This window comes from Zea mays, chromosome 10 (genome assembly GCF_902167145.1).
Source record: "Zea mays cultivar B73 chromosome 10, Zm-B73-REFERENCE-NAM-5.0, whole genome shotgun sequence".
Lineage (NCBI taxonomy): Eukaryota > Viridiplantae > Streptophyta > Magnoliopsida > Poales > Poaceae > Zea > Zea mays.
In genome coordinates this window covers 110,002,901-110,020,454 of record NC_050105.1, presented here as the reverse complement: position 1 = coordinate 110,020,454, position 17,554 = coordinate 110,002,901, and the positions used below count along the sequence as shown (strand labels likewise).

The 17,554-nt window shown below is 39.6% G+C and overlaps 4 protein-coding genes across 4 annotated transcripts; all 4 read right to left on the bottom strand.

The window, feature by feature from the left end:
• Positions 1-908: 908 nt before the first annotated feature.
• On the bottom strand, positions 909-5,450 carry LOC100272851 (eukaryotic translation initiation factor 3 subunit 3). Its single transcript, NM_001147304.1, has 12 exons — positions 5,143-5,450; positions 4,955-5,052; positions 4,589-4,705; positions 4,353-4,456; positions 3,351-3,417; positions 2,391-2,524; positions 2,263-2,311; positions 2,114-2,185; positions 1,924-2,025; positions 1,759-1,826; positions 1,429-1,581; positions 909-1,141 (listed from the first exon to the last, which is right to left on the bottom strand). Exons 1-12 carry the CDS (start codon positions 5,150-5,152, stop codon positions 1,084-1,086), a joined length of 1,032 nt encoding a protein of 343 aa, NP_001140776.1. The 5' UTR covers positions 5,153-5,450; the 3' UTR covers positions 909-1,083.
• Positions 5,451-9,135: 3,685 nt separating this feature from the next.
• Positions 9,136-10,610, bottom strand: LOC103641570 (tRNA-specific adenosine deaminase TAD1). The gene is made up of 6 exons (XM_020545799.3): positions 10,515-10,610; positions 10,101-10,273; positions 9,960-10,036; positions 9,713-9,832; positions 9,536-9,623; positions 9,136-9,394 (listed from the first exon to the last, which is right to left on the bottom strand). The coding sequence occupies exons 1-6, from the start codon at positions 10,561-10,563 to the stop codon at positions 9,284-9,286; spliced, it is 618 nt and encodes a 205-aa protein (XP_020401388.1). The 5' UTR covers positions 10,564-10,610; the 3' UTR covers positions 9,136-9,283.
• Positions 10,611-12,227: 1,617 nt separating this feature from the next.
• On the bottom strand, positions 12,228-13,227 carry LOC109943192 (uncharacterized). The gene is made up of 4 exons (XM_020546121.2): positions 13,144-13,227; positions 12,814-13,073; positions 12,668-12,740; positions 12,228-12,573 (listed from the first exon to the last, which is right to left on the bottom strand). The coding sequence occupies exons 1-4, from the start codon at positions 13,204-13,206 to the stop codon at positions 12,460-12,462; spliced, it is 510 nt and encodes a 169-aa protein (XP_020401710.2). The 5' UTR covers positions 13,207-13,227; the 3' UTR covers positions 12,228-12,459.
• Positions 13,228-13,263: 36 nt separating this feature from the next.
• LOC103641569 (uncharacterized) lies at positions 13,264-14,437 on the bottom strand. Its single transcript, XM_020546153.1, has 5 exons — positions 14,372-14,437; positions 14,151-14,281; positions 13,982-14,057; positions 13,614-13,912; positions 13,264-13,519 (listed from the first exon to the last, which is right to left on the bottom strand). The coding sequence occupies exons 1-5, from the start codon at positions 14,411-14,413 to the stop codon at positions 13,315-13,317; spliced, it is 753 nt and encodes a 250-aa protein (XP_020401742.1). The 5' UTR covers positions 14,414-14,437; the 3' UTR covers positions 13,264-13,314.
• Positions 14,438-17,554: the final 3,117 nt, after the last annotated feature.

The window sequence follows — 17,554 nt, the reverse complement described above, 5'->3', positions numbered from 1 at the left end:
ATGCATTTTGAACATCTCTAGGAGAAAAACCGACAAAATAATGTTCGGCAACCTAAGGTTTTTACTCCCAAACTCAATGGATGGTCACCAGACACGGTGGAAAAAATTAGGGCGAGGCAATCGGGTTGTTCAGAGACAAGCTCTGTGTCGGTGTTTGGCCGGGCAGTCATATCGAAAACCTTATAATCATCGATTTGACACTGTGTCATATCCTCAAGGGACAAGGATATTGGATATCTCTAATTTTTTCAGTGATGGCGAGAAAAGCACCCACGAGCACGTAAACCAGTTCTTAGTGCACCTAGAAGAATTGGCTGACAGGGAAACCTACGTGTCCTTTTATTCTCGTTGTCCTTACCGATACCACATTTACATGTTACGCAACTCTGCCGCCTAACTCTATCAACTCTTAGAGGAAACTAAAGCAAGAATTTCATGAACATTTTTTCTTAGGAGAATAAGTTAGAATTAGTTGATTTAGCTTCAGTCCAAGAGAGGATCGAAAAATTAGTTAATGACTATATCCGGAGGTTTCAGGACACTAAAAACCTATGCTTCCAGATTCATATCACGGACAAACAGCTAAATGGTCGCAATTAAGAGCAAAACAAACAAACCCTTACATGATAAGAACAAAATCAAGGTACAGTATGAGCAAAACAAACAAACCCTTACATGATAAGAACAAAATCAAGGTACAGTATGGACTTTAAACTGTGCGTCCCAAAATTACTAAGGCCTCATTCATTTGTCAAAAAATGAACCATTATATATAAATTAGAGAAGCAATACGACTAAGAATGATTCTAGCCGACCATTCCGTGAAACCTGAATGGGACCTAATGGAGAACATTGGTTTATACGGCAACACATACATTAACTAATAAGTAATCAAAGTGATCATTTTTGAATTACTACCAAGAATGCTGGTATAATTAGGAAGTGTGTCAAAATGTGTGCTAACCATCTAATCGGAAACATTAAGTACAAGACAGGTGCGCTCATGTAAGGTACATCGCAAAATTGTGATTTTAAGCAGTATCACGAGCTAAATCTAGCAGCCTTCAGTCACAACCCAGTCTTCTAATCCTCATGCAAGGCCTTCATCAGGTATAGCCTGTCGAAATTCTGACCAGCAACCCTGCCATTGTGACACAAAGTACAATCAATATACGAGTGCACTATGAACCACATATTTAAACTCCACTGTGTGAACAGTATAGTCTACAGTGTAAAATAGTGCAAAACAGTGTTTTGGGTGACCATATGTACAATTTACAGTGTAAACTAGTGCAAAATAGTGTTTTGGGTGACCATATGTTTGAACTGGACAGGGTCTAAATTCTAATAAATGCTTCCCTAAAAAATAGAATCATGCAACAGCTTTGGGACTCCGTAAAGATAGGCATAGATGTTATAGAATCTAACCCGTTGATATGGTTGCAGTAACTGGAGATCTGATTGGTTACAAGATAGCCTTCCAATCGTGATGGCTCAGGAATAGGCTTAAATATAGGATTGGATGGATCTTCTTCTGGCAGTGGCTCCTCGCCAGCTGCTTTTCTTGCCATGTTCTCCTGCCTGTACCAGCACAAAATACAAAGAAACCAATGTGACAATGTGAATGAATGATAAGACACACAATAATCTACTGAGAAAGAACTTCCTTAAAACAGCCACAGTTCACAAAAGATATGATCATATGAAATGCATGAGGTGATAATGTACATATACACTACAAAGTAGGCATTTTCTAACCTTCTCTTTTGAAGCCATGCCTGCTGCTGTGACTGTTGTCTTGAGAGGTTGCGGTTATAATATTGGAACTGAATTTCAAGGAAGGCACTCAATCAAACAAATAGATAACGTAGTAAACCTCAGATAAATCATGGAGAAGTTCTTCTGTTAAAAACAAAGCAATACCTTGTTCTGCTCTGATGAAAGATCATCCATGCACCCAATCAGAAATTCCAAGTTCCTTTCCATAAAGGGGGCAGTTGACAATTTAAGTCGGTCCAGGTCACACTGAAAAACACAAAATAGTAATGTAAATCATGTAAGAACAGGAAGAACAAATGCCACATAAGAGTTTCTGCAAGCAAAAAATCTAAACCTGAGTAACAGGTGATTCAGGTTCCAGCTCCTTCATGAAGGCACTGACAAGCGCTGAGTTGGAAACTTTTATCTGTAACACAAATAAGAAAAGAACCTGAGACTAAATTCATCATTATAACTCAAAATGAAAAATATAAGAGTGCATACTGGTATCTCCTCAAAAATATCAACCCAGGACAATTTCTTCTCTCTTAACCTGCAGCAGCACAAAATCATTGTATAAAAACTATTTGTACAAACTAGTACAATGATGAGCTACAGAAAAGAGGCCATACTTCTCCCCAGTTAAACCATTGTTACGGTAAAGATCCATAAACGAGTCTGTAAGCTTTAAGGCTTTGAGAGCTAGCACGCCTTGACTAGATCTAGATGGGTCATAGACAATGCACACACATCTCCTTATGCTCTCCTGGAATAAGTGAATAATGTTATGTATAAAATGCAAAATAGGAGAAAATAAAAACCATGATCATGCTAGGAAGGCATCTAATAGTCACATACTGAAATAAGCAACAAAGCTACGATTGTTCAATCACTTGAAATGATACCAATGTTTAGATGCAGAAACATGTTGGATCATTATACATCTTAATCTACTAGTAAAAAACAATGAGGCTACAGTCAACCATAAAGAATTATATCTACTAGGTATTTAGGTAAACAAAGAAAAAGAAACTCCCAAAAAGGTTACCCCATTGAAATCTATTTCAATAGGTTAGCGTAGCAACTAGTACCATCTAACACACGCATTGCTTCACCTATACTCATCCAGTTTTCATGCAACTTAAGCATTGTCCCTTTTTTTACCACTCGCAACTCTCCATCTCTAATATTGCAGCGATTTCTGTTCTTGACAAGTATTTGGAGTTGGAACACAAATCCAATATACATGAGATCTGTTCAAACATGGCATTAGACAAATGTGTGAAACCACACTTAATTTAAACCCCCACCCAAAAAAATATTGAGACCTAGAGACAGATAAAACAAACATCATTGCAAATATAAATGCATCACTCGTGGACTCAAAGTCTTCTTTCCTGAACCATTCGACTATTTGGCAGGTTACTATTTTTATAATTAGGTAACAGATTAAACCACTAATGCAGTCATGATATAACATAGTAGAGGAAAATGTAAAATGGAAAGGGATGGTAGTTTTTTTAGGCTCGGGAAGTATCTGATATCAGCGAATAGGCTGGATAAAAAACCTAGCTTATCTATCTGCCCCGTACCTGATAGTTCATAAATGTTTCAATCAGTTCCACAGTTTGAAAAGATCCAAGCAAGCAAGACTGATACCTGTATGTGTAGACCCGAAGAAATGGAATGCAAATAAGTTAAAATAGTAAGATAAACTTGGATTACTACAGAGGTAAATAATTGCCACTAGAAACCACCTACTCTATAGTAATATGAAATTATGAAACAAAATGTAAAGCTTATAAAATATTGCACAAGCAGTAATAACGATGTGCCTTTGATCACTTGTGGTAGTTAAAAAGTTCATACTTGTCACATGGCATGAGCAAGTATTATGTGCTCCACATGTCATAGAGTGAAAGTAGTGCATGTACATACACGCCCACCAACGCCGATTGCATGATCATCAATAAAGCATAGCAATCAATACTGATCAGCAAAATTTACAGTGGCAGCAGCCTGATTACTCCTACCTACCCAACCCCCAAAAAGATCTTGCAATCTTCAAATAACTTGTGCTCCCAAAATATGACCAAATACAAGGTTCCAGCAATTTTGGTTAACAGTCCTTGATTTAGGTAGGATAATAAATCTGTGAAGTCATTTTAGCACGTGAATTTTCAAAATTGTTAGTTTCAACAGGTAGAATATCAAAGACATTATCCACCAGTTCTCGGTACCACATAACAGAAAATGTATCTCGCAATTTCATTTAAAGCTACTTCATACGTGCCTATATTGTTCTGCTGCATAATAAAAATAAAACATAAAAAACATAGTAAAATTAAAGTGATATGAAGAGACACTTATGGCCAAGAAAAAGGTCAATTGTGAACATATCAGTCATACATACTCAAGAGCTACTATTTACTTGTCCAAGATCATTAAATATATAATCCACAAGTAGCCAAGAAGATGAATTTTGTGTCAATGTGCATGTCAAAAGAACTCAATCCACCACTGATTATTTCTAAATCAATTGAATATTGATATGGTACTAGATATTAGATTAAATTGAAATTAGCTTAGCTTACCATCCAATAGTATTGTTGTCAACATTAACTTCCCTCAAACACCTCATCATCTCAAGCTGATAATTGGCACCATCTGCATCTGCTTCATCATCCTCTTCCCTCATCTTCAGTAAAAAATAGTAAGATAGCCATTAGCCTATAAAATGTGAAAGAACAACTACTACCCTGGAAGACCTTAGCAGAAAAATACATAATCAGTACAGAGCTGCTTAGAATGTTAAGGAGCAAGGGCTCACAGGGAATGGAAAACAGTTGGTCACTTCCAGAACACTACCGACATCCAAACCAAGCAATTGACCTGTAACTAAAGCAGGCGCAAACTCCTCACAGTGCTTAATGATCTTCAGTACAGCCTGCAAAAATAGCATTATTGTGAAAACAAATAACACAGTGCTTGTGGAATTAAGATACAAAGAATGCTTCCTGCTACAGGGAAATTTATCCCCTAAAAGGAAAGGGTTTACTTTCCCCTGATTTCGATCCCCAATACATCTGACTCTATGCGAACAGATTCGTCCTCTGAGCACGCCTAAGTTTCTCAAATCTCGAATGCCAAAACGCAAGCACAAACAGCAGACTGGGTGGGGTTCGGAAGTAATTACCAGGCCCTCCATCTGGACGACACGGAGCGGCGTCCGCGTCTCCTCGGTGACCGTAGACACGGCCTGCAGGAACGACCTCACTCCTCCCGGTGCCGCTGCTGCAAGCCAGCCAACCAGATCCAAGGTTAGCGCACGAGATGACGAGAGAGAGGCTAAGGAAAGGCTTCGGAAAATCGGAAGTCCCTTACAGTTAGCCATGGCAGCTCGTAGATCGTTGGGCGGCGGTGCGCTGGCGTGAGGATGCGTGCGCGCTTGGAGGAACGGATCGAGGGAAAGGAGAGCGGCGGCTGGGAATTCTAGGGTTTTTTGTCTGCGGGGAGAGCAGAGAGCAGGACGTTCGAGTCCAGTTGATATATATAAGGTGGGGCGCGGATCTGCTCGGTTCGTTAAAAAAGATTTAAATCTCTTATATTGAAACCGGATAGGGATTCACGCGGAGTCCGCACTCCACGAATTCGGCAACGCGCGTGCCGACGCGTTCTGTGCCTGGATTTGCTTGGATCCAAAATCGTCGTCTCCAACCGTTCTCCCACATTTCTTCATCTATCTCACCACGGGTCATGTCCCCGCGCGCAACAACCTCCGCCACATTTGTCGCCAACAACCTCCCGCCGCGCCCGCCGCATGGTGCCGGCCATCCGCCCCTGCCATCCTCATTTTATACAGATTTACTCTGTTAGTAAAAATATGGTTGATACTATTGATCCTTCTATCATATTGGCTAATTTTGTTCTTTTTTCCTCATGTAATGCAATGTAACGCAGAGGGAGATAAAAATCCCAGTCCTTGTTGGGATTACAGTACTATTTATTGTTCACGTTATTGGTGCTACGAGAATGGGTACCTTATAATACCTCACCGGCCGGCCAAACAAATGTAATATGGTGAGTGGTGACTACAAACAACGTTGAATGTCCAATCTGTATTTGACTTTTGGTTCTGAATGATTCAGAATACAATCTGTTGTTCAGCCAGTGAAAGCCTCAAGGCTATCCACATAAAGCCAGCTCGCCTATTGCAGTCATTATCTATACCTAAATGTAAATGGGAGAAGATTAGTATGGATTTTATTACTGGACTTCCTATTACTAAAAAAGGCAATGACTCAATATGGGTGATTGTGGATCGACTCACTAAGAGAGTGATTGATTTTTATGGACTAATGTTTAGTCCCTACATTTTATTCCATTTTAGTATCTAAATTGTCAAATATAGAAACTAAAGCTCTATTTTAGTTTCTGTATTTGACAATTTAAAGACTAAAATAGAATAAAATAAAGGAACTAAAGATTAGTCACTCAAAACCAAACACCCTCTAAATCAGCTCATTTTCTGCATGTCAAAACAACGTATAGATCACTGAAGTATGCAGACATTTATATCGCGGAAATTATTCGACTACATGGAATTTCAAAAACCATTGTGTCGGACCCTAGGACACAATTTACCACTCACTTTTGGGAACAACTACAGAAAGGTTTGGGGACTAAGCTCGTGCATAGCTCAGCTTATCACCCTCAAACATCGGGACAGACCAAGAGGATAAATCGGATTCTCGAAGATATGCTAAGAGCTTGTGTGCTATTGTCGAAAGGATCATGGGAATCGTGGCTACCGTTGGACGAGTTTTCCTACAACAAACGTTACCAAAGCACCATAAAGATGGCACCATTTGAAGCATTGTACGGAAGAAGGTGTAGAATGCCTGTCAATTGGGTCGAAGCCGGAGAACGAAGATTCTATGGCAACGACTTAATTAAAGATACAGTTGAAAAGTTATCGAGTTTATGTTATACGAATATGAACTATAACATTTAACATTTAACTCATCATAATCACATTACTCTACATTTATGAGATATAAATTAGAGCTAATATTTAGTTTCGGTTAATCTACTACACTAACAGCTGTCGGTTAATTAATTAATCAATTAATTAATATGAGCGATTCTAAGCGAAGTGGATTAACGACGCACGGCAAAGCGCGCCACTACGAAAGGGGGCGCGACGCGCACAACAGCAAACGAAAAATGCGCAGATGTAGCAATGAGGGCGCTGGCTACGGCGCACGACGCGAACGCGGTAGCGAGGCGATGGCGGGGCTACGCGCAAGGGTAGACATCTATGGATAGATGTCTAGGGGTAGACAGTGATGGGGGTAGATGAGGGCGGCGTTTCTCTCCTCGGGGTGAAGCTCCAATTGGCTAGCATGACGAGGAACGGTGCCGAGCTTCGCATGACCCCTGATGTGGGCTCGCAGACGCTTCCGTGTGGTGGCTCGGCGAGGCGTCGACGCGACTCGACAACGGTGATGGCGAGCGCGATACACAACGCGGCAAGGTAGACACAACATATGTAAACTACTAACATATATCGTGTTTATACTAAACAAGTATTACATAAAAAAATATTTAAATTGGTATTAATCAAGTTAACATTTATTTATAAAAGCGCCAATTAAAAACTATAAATTAGTTTCAATTGGAAAACCAATTTAAAACGTTAGTTAAACAAATATTTAATAAACTATTTAAAACATGTGAGATGATGAAACAATATTTTTAAAGTGTAGATAACGTTAATACGAATCTAACGAAATTTGAATGGGATAAAATGGATATTTAATGCAAAATACATTAACGTTTAACGACCTGTGCGACATGTCTAATTTTTATTGGCCAAAACTAGCCACATGAACGGCCACACGGACATGGTCGCAAAAGATCATAGGGTCAGGTGTGGGCGGTTTTCATCCCATGTGTGTCCACGATCATTCTTGCAGCCAACCAAATGTGGACACGTGGCCACGATGGGCCCGTTCTCCTTCCCTGGTCACATGAACGAAGGAAGCGCAGAGACAGTTTTCTTTTCTTCAACTTGCAGTTGCAGTATGGGGCAGCACAACACAGGGTGACAGGGGAGGAGGCGGCGCCGGCTGAAACGAACACGCCGGTGGCCAGGTCTGGCGACGCGCCAGAGCAGCGCGGGCAGGCCGCGGCAAGCGGCTGCAACAGCAGACGGTGGCGGCGAGGTGGGGCTGGGAAGCGCCACTGTCCATCAGGCGGGTGCAACGGCGCTCGCCGGAGTGATACGCACGACCATGTCAGAGGGACACGGCGGCTGCTGCGCACGTAGGCAGGGGAGGGCGCATAGCTATGCGCCATGGCCGGCTACACGGCGGGCGGCGGCTCGCCGAGGCCGAGCGCGGCTACCAAGCGCGACGGCTCGCACGATGCGGCGTAGCGCGGATAGGGGCTCATAACCAGGTGGCTTGCTGGAGCACGGTATGCAGGGGGAAATTGTGGTGCCATGGCGGCTACGGGCGAAGGAAACACAGAAACGAAGAACGGGAAAGTAGAATGGATGAAAAATGCTCACTGGAGGGCTCGTCGGAGACGAAAGACTCGCCGGCGTCGTGGAGCAACGCAGCGGTGGCAGGGTCGACGATGTAGATGAACCAGTGCAAAATGTATGAGGACGAGTGGACGACGCGGTTGCGAACTTGCGATGGGGCTCGACAAGGATTTAGGAGACGTCGAAGCGAGGACTGGCGATCGTGGAGGCTCTGTTATCGCAGAAGTAGTTTTGAGGGCGATATGGGCTTTGCTGGAGCTAGATTAAGATTAGACTAGGTAGGTGCCCGTGCGATGCCACGGAACATAAATTGCGAACCTCCAATGGACTTTATTTGAGACAAGTGATGCCCAAGAAAAATGGGGTAAACTGACACAGCTATCACTTGCATTACTTGCCCTATGCGCGAAAGAATCTGACACAGCTATCACCCATGAAGATTTCCGGTTAACTTGTGGAATCAGACTTCATTTGAGACAAGACAACAATACCAGTGTTGAGCTTGCACTCGGCCATGGCACACACGAGAACACGGGATGATCAAGTAAGAACTGAACAGAATGCACTAATACAAAAAGCTGGCTTGCGTTCGCTTTCTTGCTCCACAGGAAGCATAGCTGATGTACAAATCGAGATTTATGTTCCGTGGCATCGCACGGGCACCTACCTAGTAATACCGATACCTGGGGCGGGGAGGCCGGGAGGGAGTGCTTCGAATCAAGTGACAGCATCACGCGCGTATAAGTTCAGTTTGATTCATTCATGGACCACCAACATATACAAATTCAAACAGAACAAAGCTGGATCAGACCTACTCCCTCGGTCCTAAAATATAATTCATTTTAGACTATTTATATGTTTATTAATATGGACAGAAAAAATGGCTAGAAAGAACTATATTTTGGAACGGAGATAGTATGTTTTTTCAACAGACAAAAAGAAACAGGGCGATGGCATTCACCAGTTCACGAGACATCACCGTGAAACTGCAAACGAATCAACAAATGTAGGCTTAGCTCGCCAGCAGCCAAAAAATGGGGCCTTCCTGAGGAGCTCAAGCGCGTGATGGTATTCATGAGCCGTATCCTGCAACAGGAACAGAAAATCAGACACGTTTGTAATCGGTTCTTGGATGGTAGCAGGTGAAATCAATAGGAAGAACCTGGCGGAATAAAAACGCTATGTCTTAGTACTAAACATCAGTTTATCCAAGAGATCACGAAATACCTTAAGTGCCCGGTAAGATAGCTCCTCGCATTTTAGTTGCCCCACCAAAGGATGCTCAAGAGACACAAATGCTTCTAGTAGTCTTTTCCTAGGACAACAGTCAACACACGGTCCTCTCAACAGTTTTGCGTCAGAATCGCGATGGAAGAAATTCACACAAGGAAAAGACCCGCTTACTTGCAGAGCAGTGACTCGGTGGAGGGTAAGTGCGCTGCCTTTGATGAGGTTCCTTGTTTCCTACCAGTTGTACCTAAGACAACTTCATGCAAACCGGATTTATTCCAACAAATCGAGTACCTAGTAAAAGAAAAACGACAAAGCTAACGCTTCAGTAAAAAAGAATGGCACAATAAACGGATGCATAAAGAAAGAGACAAAATGGGGGGAAAAGGATCCAGCTCATGGAACAAACCATATATACTACCCGCATGTCAAGAGGCGTACGTCTCCAGGAATCTGTTGAAACTCTGTTGGTGGTACAGGCGCCTCAAAAACCTTTGGCTGAAGATAGAAATGATTTGTTATCGTGGAGAAGTTACTGGAACATAAGAAAAGGAACACCAACCTTCTGCATTTTGAAAGGAGGTGGCAATTCGGTGGGTAGAGAGGACAGACGAGCATCCAGGGCCTTCTTGATATTATTTTTAATAGAGAACCGTTCAGGAGTACCATCAGGTAATTGTCCAATAGTAATGGTGGACAAATACAAGGGTTCCAGTATATGTGACAGCAATGCACCTGTTGAGGAATGCACAGAAAGAGGATTTATCCCACTTGGACACTTTGTAACCACTAAAGGGCACAATATAAAAAAACTGTAATAGGATGCAAGAAAATAGCAATGTTGAATTGGATGCATAGAAAATTCCATGTTGACATAGAGGCAGAAGTTCCACACATATATCTTAACTACTGTTACAAGATGAATAGCACATGTTAAAATGTTTCTGGTCTTATCAACAGAAGTGGAAATGGTTACCTTGAATTCCTACAACGCTCCAGCGGGTGATTTTGTCAAAACAGCTCATGGACGATGTTGTATCACCACGCCCTGGTTTCCTTTGAACAAAGCCAAATTCTGATATACAGAGTAGTGTACTTATATTAGAAAATATATGACATATTTAATAGGATGAAATATAGTTTTGTTAAAATGTGGGCAATACAATGAATTCAATTTCTGTTGGTAGAACCAATAGAGACAAATGTCAGCATGTACCAATTTTGTGGATCGTATCAAACACCTACCGGGGTGTAAAATGTGACCCTCCATTAAGCATAAAAAAACAATGTAAGCAGTCCAGTTCCACTGTTCCAGTTTAGCTGGACAGTTGCACAGAGGTTACTGAGCACCACACTTCCATGCTACTGTTTATCAATATATAAGGGCAGCAGACAAAATCAAGAAACCATCATAACTAAAATACATCTGATTTGTAAACTAAACAATTCTCAAACTAATTGTTACCGGGACAAGGACCATGGAATGGAAGACACTACCATACTTAAAAGTTAGGGTACATGAAAATTAGAGCTCAAAACTTTGAAGGTACTGTTATGTAGAACACCAACATCAAGACAGTAGAAGCATACCGACATTCATACTGTTCAGCTGTTTTCTTGGCAAATCAGACTGCGATGGTGGTACTGGCATGACTCCACCTACACAAAGTCACCAAATCGATAAGAAGATAAGCCTTCTTACAACCAAAGAAAAAAAACAAGCAGAAAGTCATGACTAACATTAATAGCATACATTTATAATTTACCGCATCACAATTTAGAGATTACCATCATATACTCCGCCATTGCCACCGGGAGCCTTTGCTACCTGGTTTTCAGCATAATGTTAGAAAAGAAATATGGCATTACTACAGAGATCCACAATCTGGTAAACGTGCAAAGTAGAACTATGTTACCTTGTAGGCTTGTAACAGAGAAGGAGCAGGCAAGGCACTCCCTGCTTAGCTTTAGCTGTTCAACGGTGCCACACAAATTTTCATTCAGAATTACAGATAATCCTATGCAAACAAAAAAGACTTTGTAAGTTGGGTGGCCCTCTTTTCCTATTCGTTAGGATTTAGGAAATTACAAGAATAAGATTATGTGTTCTTATAGTAAATTGGGCAATAATATTTGGTGATAGTATTGGTGCTTTGCCGGCAACACTATCTAGTTGTTCCTAACATCATAAATCATAATAAGAGAATGGAAACAGTAGGATACCTGTTCTTATTTTTTTTCTTTTCTTTGAAAAATATAGCTATTTGTTTCTCTGACCTCTGCATAATCCCAAAGAGAGCGGCGACCATTGCACATCGGTGTCTTGTAGCGTTATCAGACTATTGCTCGTGTCAGTAAGTCGAGCCCAAGTTACCTGCAAGAAAAGGTGAATGCTCTATGACAAGGAGACTAACAGGATGGTTCTTTGAGTGTATTTCTTCCACTTTGGTGGCACCAGTCTGTGGTTTCACCAGTCACCAGTTGCCTGCTACCTCGAGTAAGCTAGAAAGATCGCTTTGTGCTCACTACAACCAAGCACCGTTCAGCTTAGCACAAAATAAGAACAGAAGCATAGAAAGGAAATAATTATAAAATCATTTGACTCACGAAGCTAGAAGGTGCGATGAGCCCTATCCCTCCATACCTGTAAGTCACTGTACAGTACAATAGTATGGTACTTCGTTTCCAATAAAAAGATGGAAACCCATAGGAGTCTTTTAAGCACAATACTACAGTAGGATAAGCTGAAGCTTCTAAAACACCAATGCATCTTTGAAAGTACAGAAATTTGAACTGCCTTCATATTTGCAACATATAACTAAAATATATGTTGGCAAATGTTCCTAACGATACTACGAACCTAAAAGGCAATAAAATTAATTAGGATAATAAGTTGAGTATCATTACAAATAAAATCATATCTATCTGATGTGCCTAATAATTTCTTGTATTTCTTCTGGAATATTGTCTTTGGATTCATTGTCCTTGTACTTCAATAATTCTACTAAGAATTTGGTCCTCAGGTCATTCCCATTCTGCACATTCATTATTACATATCATAGAACACGATTAATAATCTATTATAGAAGAACAATATTGACAAAGTATTAGAACAAATAGGGTACTCACAGTGCAAATGCAGGGTAACCTTATACCATTCCAATCGTGCATAAAGTTGATAACAAGAAAGCCAGATAAATCCCTACAAATTAAAATAATACGTTGTTACATATATGTAGACAAAATTAATAAGTTGTTCGGGTTAAAAAAAATACCAGTTTAATGTTCTTGGAACCCATGTTGGTACTATACGACGCCACATATAAATATCGTCTTTCCATGTAGGATTGGCCAATTCCATGGCAGCATTCATATTATTGGCAATATAATGTATATTATGAATATAATGCATGCTAGGATGATCACCCTTAAACCATGATGGTATAGGCATGGATTCCATTATATAGATGCTTCTAGTGTCCATGTTAAGTACATATAAGGTGAAGTGACCCAAGAAAGAAAAGGGCAATAGAATCTGCAAGTTAAAAAATAGTTCAAGTAAGAGAAAAAACAAGATTACAAAAATGATGAAGAGTATAGCTTACTTGTTTGCAATCTGAAACATCGTACTCCATGTCAGGCCAACATTCTAATAATTTTGCCAACATGTTGATATCTGGCTTTGCATGAAGGCGAGGGTCTCGACCAAATTTAGTTATGGACTACTTTTTGTTAGTAAAATAATTATATAATGAACACACTTATATGAATAAAGACTAATTACTTGAACTTACACAGAACTGTAGATCCATGTAGTGGTATTTGTCTTCCAACAAGAACAAGGAATCATTGCATGCGATCATCCGAACAGCCATGTTAAAACAATCTGTATCCATCGGCTTATTTACATCCAATATATCTTTAAGTTTTTGAAGACTTAAAGAAATTGGATAAGGTTTAGTGCTCTGAATCCAATGTTTCCTATTAAATGAACAATTGTTTTTATAGTTAAATCAAGTACATATGTGTTGAATATTTACCATGCATATACTATATTAAATGAGAATTAACTTACTTTAAATATTTGTCGTTGTCTATCCCCATGATATATGTGCATAATACAAACATCAGTTCTTGCGTGTTTGTTGATGTTACTTTAGCAGGCAGAACATATGGAGATATATATGGTTCAATCTGATGTGATGTATTTGACGATTTAGATAACTCACATGGAGTATCGATTATTTGAACATCACTTGAACTCTCTCCATCTTCATCCACATTGTGGTCAAGATTTTGATGTCCTTTCTTTGTGTTTAATCTCGAGTCCCATAATATTGCAGGTAGCTTAAACCTAAACATTGTTATATCATCCTGCAAGTATATAAATATAAATTAAAACAAAAGAAACATTGTTCCTATAAATAAATATACGTCCTCTACCTGAGTTACGTTATCAGATAGGGAGGATCCTGTCCAGTATTCCATATAGTTTATCATCCATAGCCCGCAAGATACCCTAATATGAAATTTAACAGATCAGGTGAGTTTCTATGTATATATGAAAATAAATAAAACCAATTTTGTAGAGTTGTGGTCACATGAATTTTACCCATCGGTTTGCATTTGTGTTGTGATCTTCTCTATAACTGGCCATGATGCAACATCAAGGTTCGACCACTTGCCTTGGTAAAGCTCTTTATGTTTTGCTGCAAGTTTAATCTGTCTTTCTAGACCTTTTAACTATGTGTATATATAAAACATATCAAGATTTATAGATAACAAATAATGTAATGATGAAATAATCATAATATAAAAGAAATGATTACTCACTGTAGTATAAAGGTCTCGGCGATCCGTTATTTGTTGTCCCATAGAATCGAGTACATGTACCTCACTTTTTTTGCATTCAGAATTGCCAGGTACCAGTGAAAATCTTCTATATTCATTGGAAGGAACACCTTCATAGAACATACATTAACATTAATTTGTAAGTATTGTGCACCAATATATTACATATTACATATATTAAAAATGAGATGAGTTTTAGGTCAACCATGTCAGACTGTAAATAGTTGTCCACCCTTTGTTCAATTGTGTCTTCCTTACAATTTAAGAGCACCTTAGGGTCGCCATCACGCTTAAGCAGACTGGAAATGACTGTGTTCTCCAAGAAGACCTTTCCACCTTCTCTATGAAGTAAATGCTCTTCACCCCTAATACAGTGTATATATGCATTGAGGGCCTGTACACCAAAAGAATACAATTAACAGATCAAATATACATGCTAGCTTTAAATATGTATACCATACTGTATAATATGATAATTATAAATATATATACTTTATTACTGTATATAATATGGACATACAAATGTACTTACTTTGTCAGACAATTGCATGTCACCATGAAAAAGACATTCCATATCATTTCTATTTAACCATGCGCTGTCGATGTTCACCACAACTTGTTTCCCCGGTAATGTTTTAATGTATTCAATAAGCTGAACATCTTCTGGGGTGCACTTATAATCTATACAATGAAAAATATTATACTTAATAAGCAAATGATATATGCGAAAACCAATAAGATGCAATAAGGCAAGAACAAAAAAATTACCTTCAGAGACAACTCGAGCTACATTCAATTTCTTTGGTTTCTTATGTTGTGATATTCTAATAAGTGTGTCCAAAGCATCTTGTTGGTTCTGCTTTACCATATCCGCATCAGAACTTATTTGACTTGATTCATTTGGAACATCCAAAGATGTCAGGTGTATCACATCTGTATGAGGAGTGAATGAAACATAAGTCTCTTGACAAAAGCATTTTTAGGAGTACTCATAAGACAATATTTACATTTAGGAGTGTAGATAAGAGAGCCTACCCGGCTGTGGCCCAAGATCGGCTTCAGTTGACACTTTTACATGATTGAAAATACAGTCAATGCCTACTCCCACAACATCGTGTGATTGTTTTGCAGCATTACCAACACTGACCTTACTATCCTCGCTCTCTATATATATGGCGCACAAGAGAAGAATTAAGTGTCAAACAAATATTTATTATGCAGACCTTAGTTTTTTGTAATTGATAATAGCACTTACCCAATTCATGTTCATCGGTGTCATTAGTTGACAATTGTGCTGAACAACCACTTCTAGCCACAACCTCATACGATGGTTCAGCAGTATTGCCAACATCGACATTTCCTTTCTCCACCACTATATCCATTGTGATTTGGTCTGTACCAACTACCCATCAGATTAAAAGTGTCAAACATAATTTTATTGACAAAAGTATTTTAAGTATATAAAGTACATCGTCAAATAGCACGAAACTAAATAAAAAACGAACTTTAGCTTAAGTTCTTCATTCATATAGATGTGACAAGTGAACTTGTATAAACTTACGGAGGAAAGGGACACAGGCCTGCCACCATCCTATTTTGATTAAGTATACCCGATGCCATTGATCTTATAGGATGTATATCATGGCATTATTGCAAAGATACAACATTGCTCCTTATAAAAATGCTATGAGGGGAGGATGCCAGAAGCAAGGAGGCTGTTCGATCAAATGGCCCAGGTGGGGATCCAAGTAAATACAATCACGTTCAATGTTTTGATTGATGGATATGCAAAGAGTGGACAGATGGATCAGGCCAGTGCAGCCTATAGGGAGATGCAAGCGAGGGGATTAGTGCCAGACTCCTGCACCTTCAACATTATTGCTGCTAGAGCTCACAAGTTCGGGTATGCTGCCCAGTTAGTCCATGACCATGACATGTTTAGTTCACATATGTCGGCTGATGGGTTGGATATGTTGGTCTGTAGGCTTTGTTGGGATCATCGATTGGATGATGCCTGGGAGCTTCTGCTTGGTGCTATTGAGCAGGATGTTCCATTGCGTGTTACTGGATTTAATGCATTGATCGCTGCTTATAGTAAGGAGGGACTCCACGAAGAAGCTTCTGAACTGTATAGAATTATGAACAAGTTAGGACTGGCACCATCCTCGTCTACTTTTAATTACTTGATAATGGGACTCTGCAATCAAGTAAGACTTGATGAGGCACAACTTCTTTTAGAGCACATGGTTAGCAAAGGATATTGTCTAAGTACATCATTTACTATCAGCTTGGATGCATACTTCAGAGACGGTAATGCAGTTGGCACACTGAAATGCTGGGATGATATGGGCAAAATTGGTTTGCAGACTGATTTTATTGCCTTCTCAGCATATATTAATGGCCTAAGCCAATTAGATTACGTGAATGAGGCTTATCAGGCATTTGCTGAGATGACGAGCAGAGGAATTGTACCAAACAATATTACTTACAACTCCATCATATCTACACTTTGTAAGGCAGGCAATATGACTGAAGCCTTTAAGTTAGAGCAGAATATGAGGCAGAGTGGCATTGCTTGCATAATGAAGTTCACCATAGATTTATTCAGTCTATGCAATCACTTATGTTTCCTTGTTTTCTTTTAAACTAACACATGTAGGTAGCCAAACACTATCTTACTCTTATTTTGCCAACTCATACAATCAGCCAACAGAACTTATCTTTTTACATACAGCTGATGAACATTTATTGTATCACGGCCATGTCAAATGTATCCAATGGGTTGTTTGGTCGTTTAAGCACTTTGACCAGTATGGGGTCATAATTAGCTTCATTCTATATATGTTCCTTTTTCTCAAACCTTTATTCGAATAAATTGAGACTAAATTTAGCTGACTGTCTGAAGTAGGGCTGCATGTGTTGAATGGTGTTTGGTTGGCTGTATGTGCTAAATTATTTGAGTGGTCGTGTAGATGGATGGACAATAAGCTTTTGAGCCCTGGAAGCCTTCACATTTTATCCCTGGATACATAGGGCTTGAGCTTATAGGATAATCCCAGGAAGTCCCCATTTGATTGGCCTATGTTAAGATTGAACTTCGATACTATTGTTAACATTGTTGACACTATAGATTATGTCTGTGTGAATCTTTCAAGAGACTACTTC

Coding starts and splice junctions, on each gene's coding strand:
- LOC100272851 (NM_001147304.1), bottom strand. Junction 1,827..1,923: donor TTTCATCAGAGCAGAACAAG/GTATTGCTTTGT, acceptor CTTGAAATTCAG/TTCCAATATTATAACCGCAA. Junction 1,142..1,428: donor TACTGCAACCATATCAACGG/GTTAGATTCTAT, acceptor TCACAATGGCAG/GGTTGCTGGTCAGAATTTCG.
- LOC103641570 (XM_020545799.3), bottom strand. CDS start 10,563: ATGAGCTGTTTTGACAAAATCACCCGCTGGAGCGTTGTAGGAATTCAA. Junction 10,274..10,514: donor GAGCGTTGTAGGAATTCAAG/GTAACCATTTCC, acceptor ATTCCTCAACAG/GTGCATTGCTGTCACATATA. Junction 10,037..10,100: donor CTCCTTTCAAAATGCAGAAG/GTTGGTGTTCCT, acceptor TTCTATCTTCAG/CCAAAGGTTTTTGAGGCGCC.
- LOC109943192 (XM_020546121.2), bottom strand. CDS start 13,206: ATGTTGGCAAAATTATTAGAATGTTGGCCTGACATGGAGTACGATGTT. Junction 13,074..13,143: donor ATGTTTCAGATTGCAAACAA/GTAAGCTATACT, acceptor TTTAACTTGCAG/ATTCTATTGCCCTTTTCTTT. Junction 12,574..12,667: donor GGTTACCCTGCATTTGCACT/GTGAGTACCCTA, acceptor ATGAATGTGCAG/AATGGGAATGACCTGAGGAC.
- LOC103641569 (XM_020546153.1), bottom strand. CDS start 14,413: ATGGGACAACAAATAACGGATCGCCGAGACCTTTATACTACA. Junction 14,282..14,371: donor GCCGAGACCTTTATACTACA/GTGAGTAATCAT, acceptor ATATACACATAG/TTAAAAGGTCTAGAAAGACA. Junction 13,520..13,613: donor GACAACGACAAATATTTAAA/GTAAGTTAATTC, acceptor TTCATTTAATAG/GAAACATTGGATTCAGAGCA.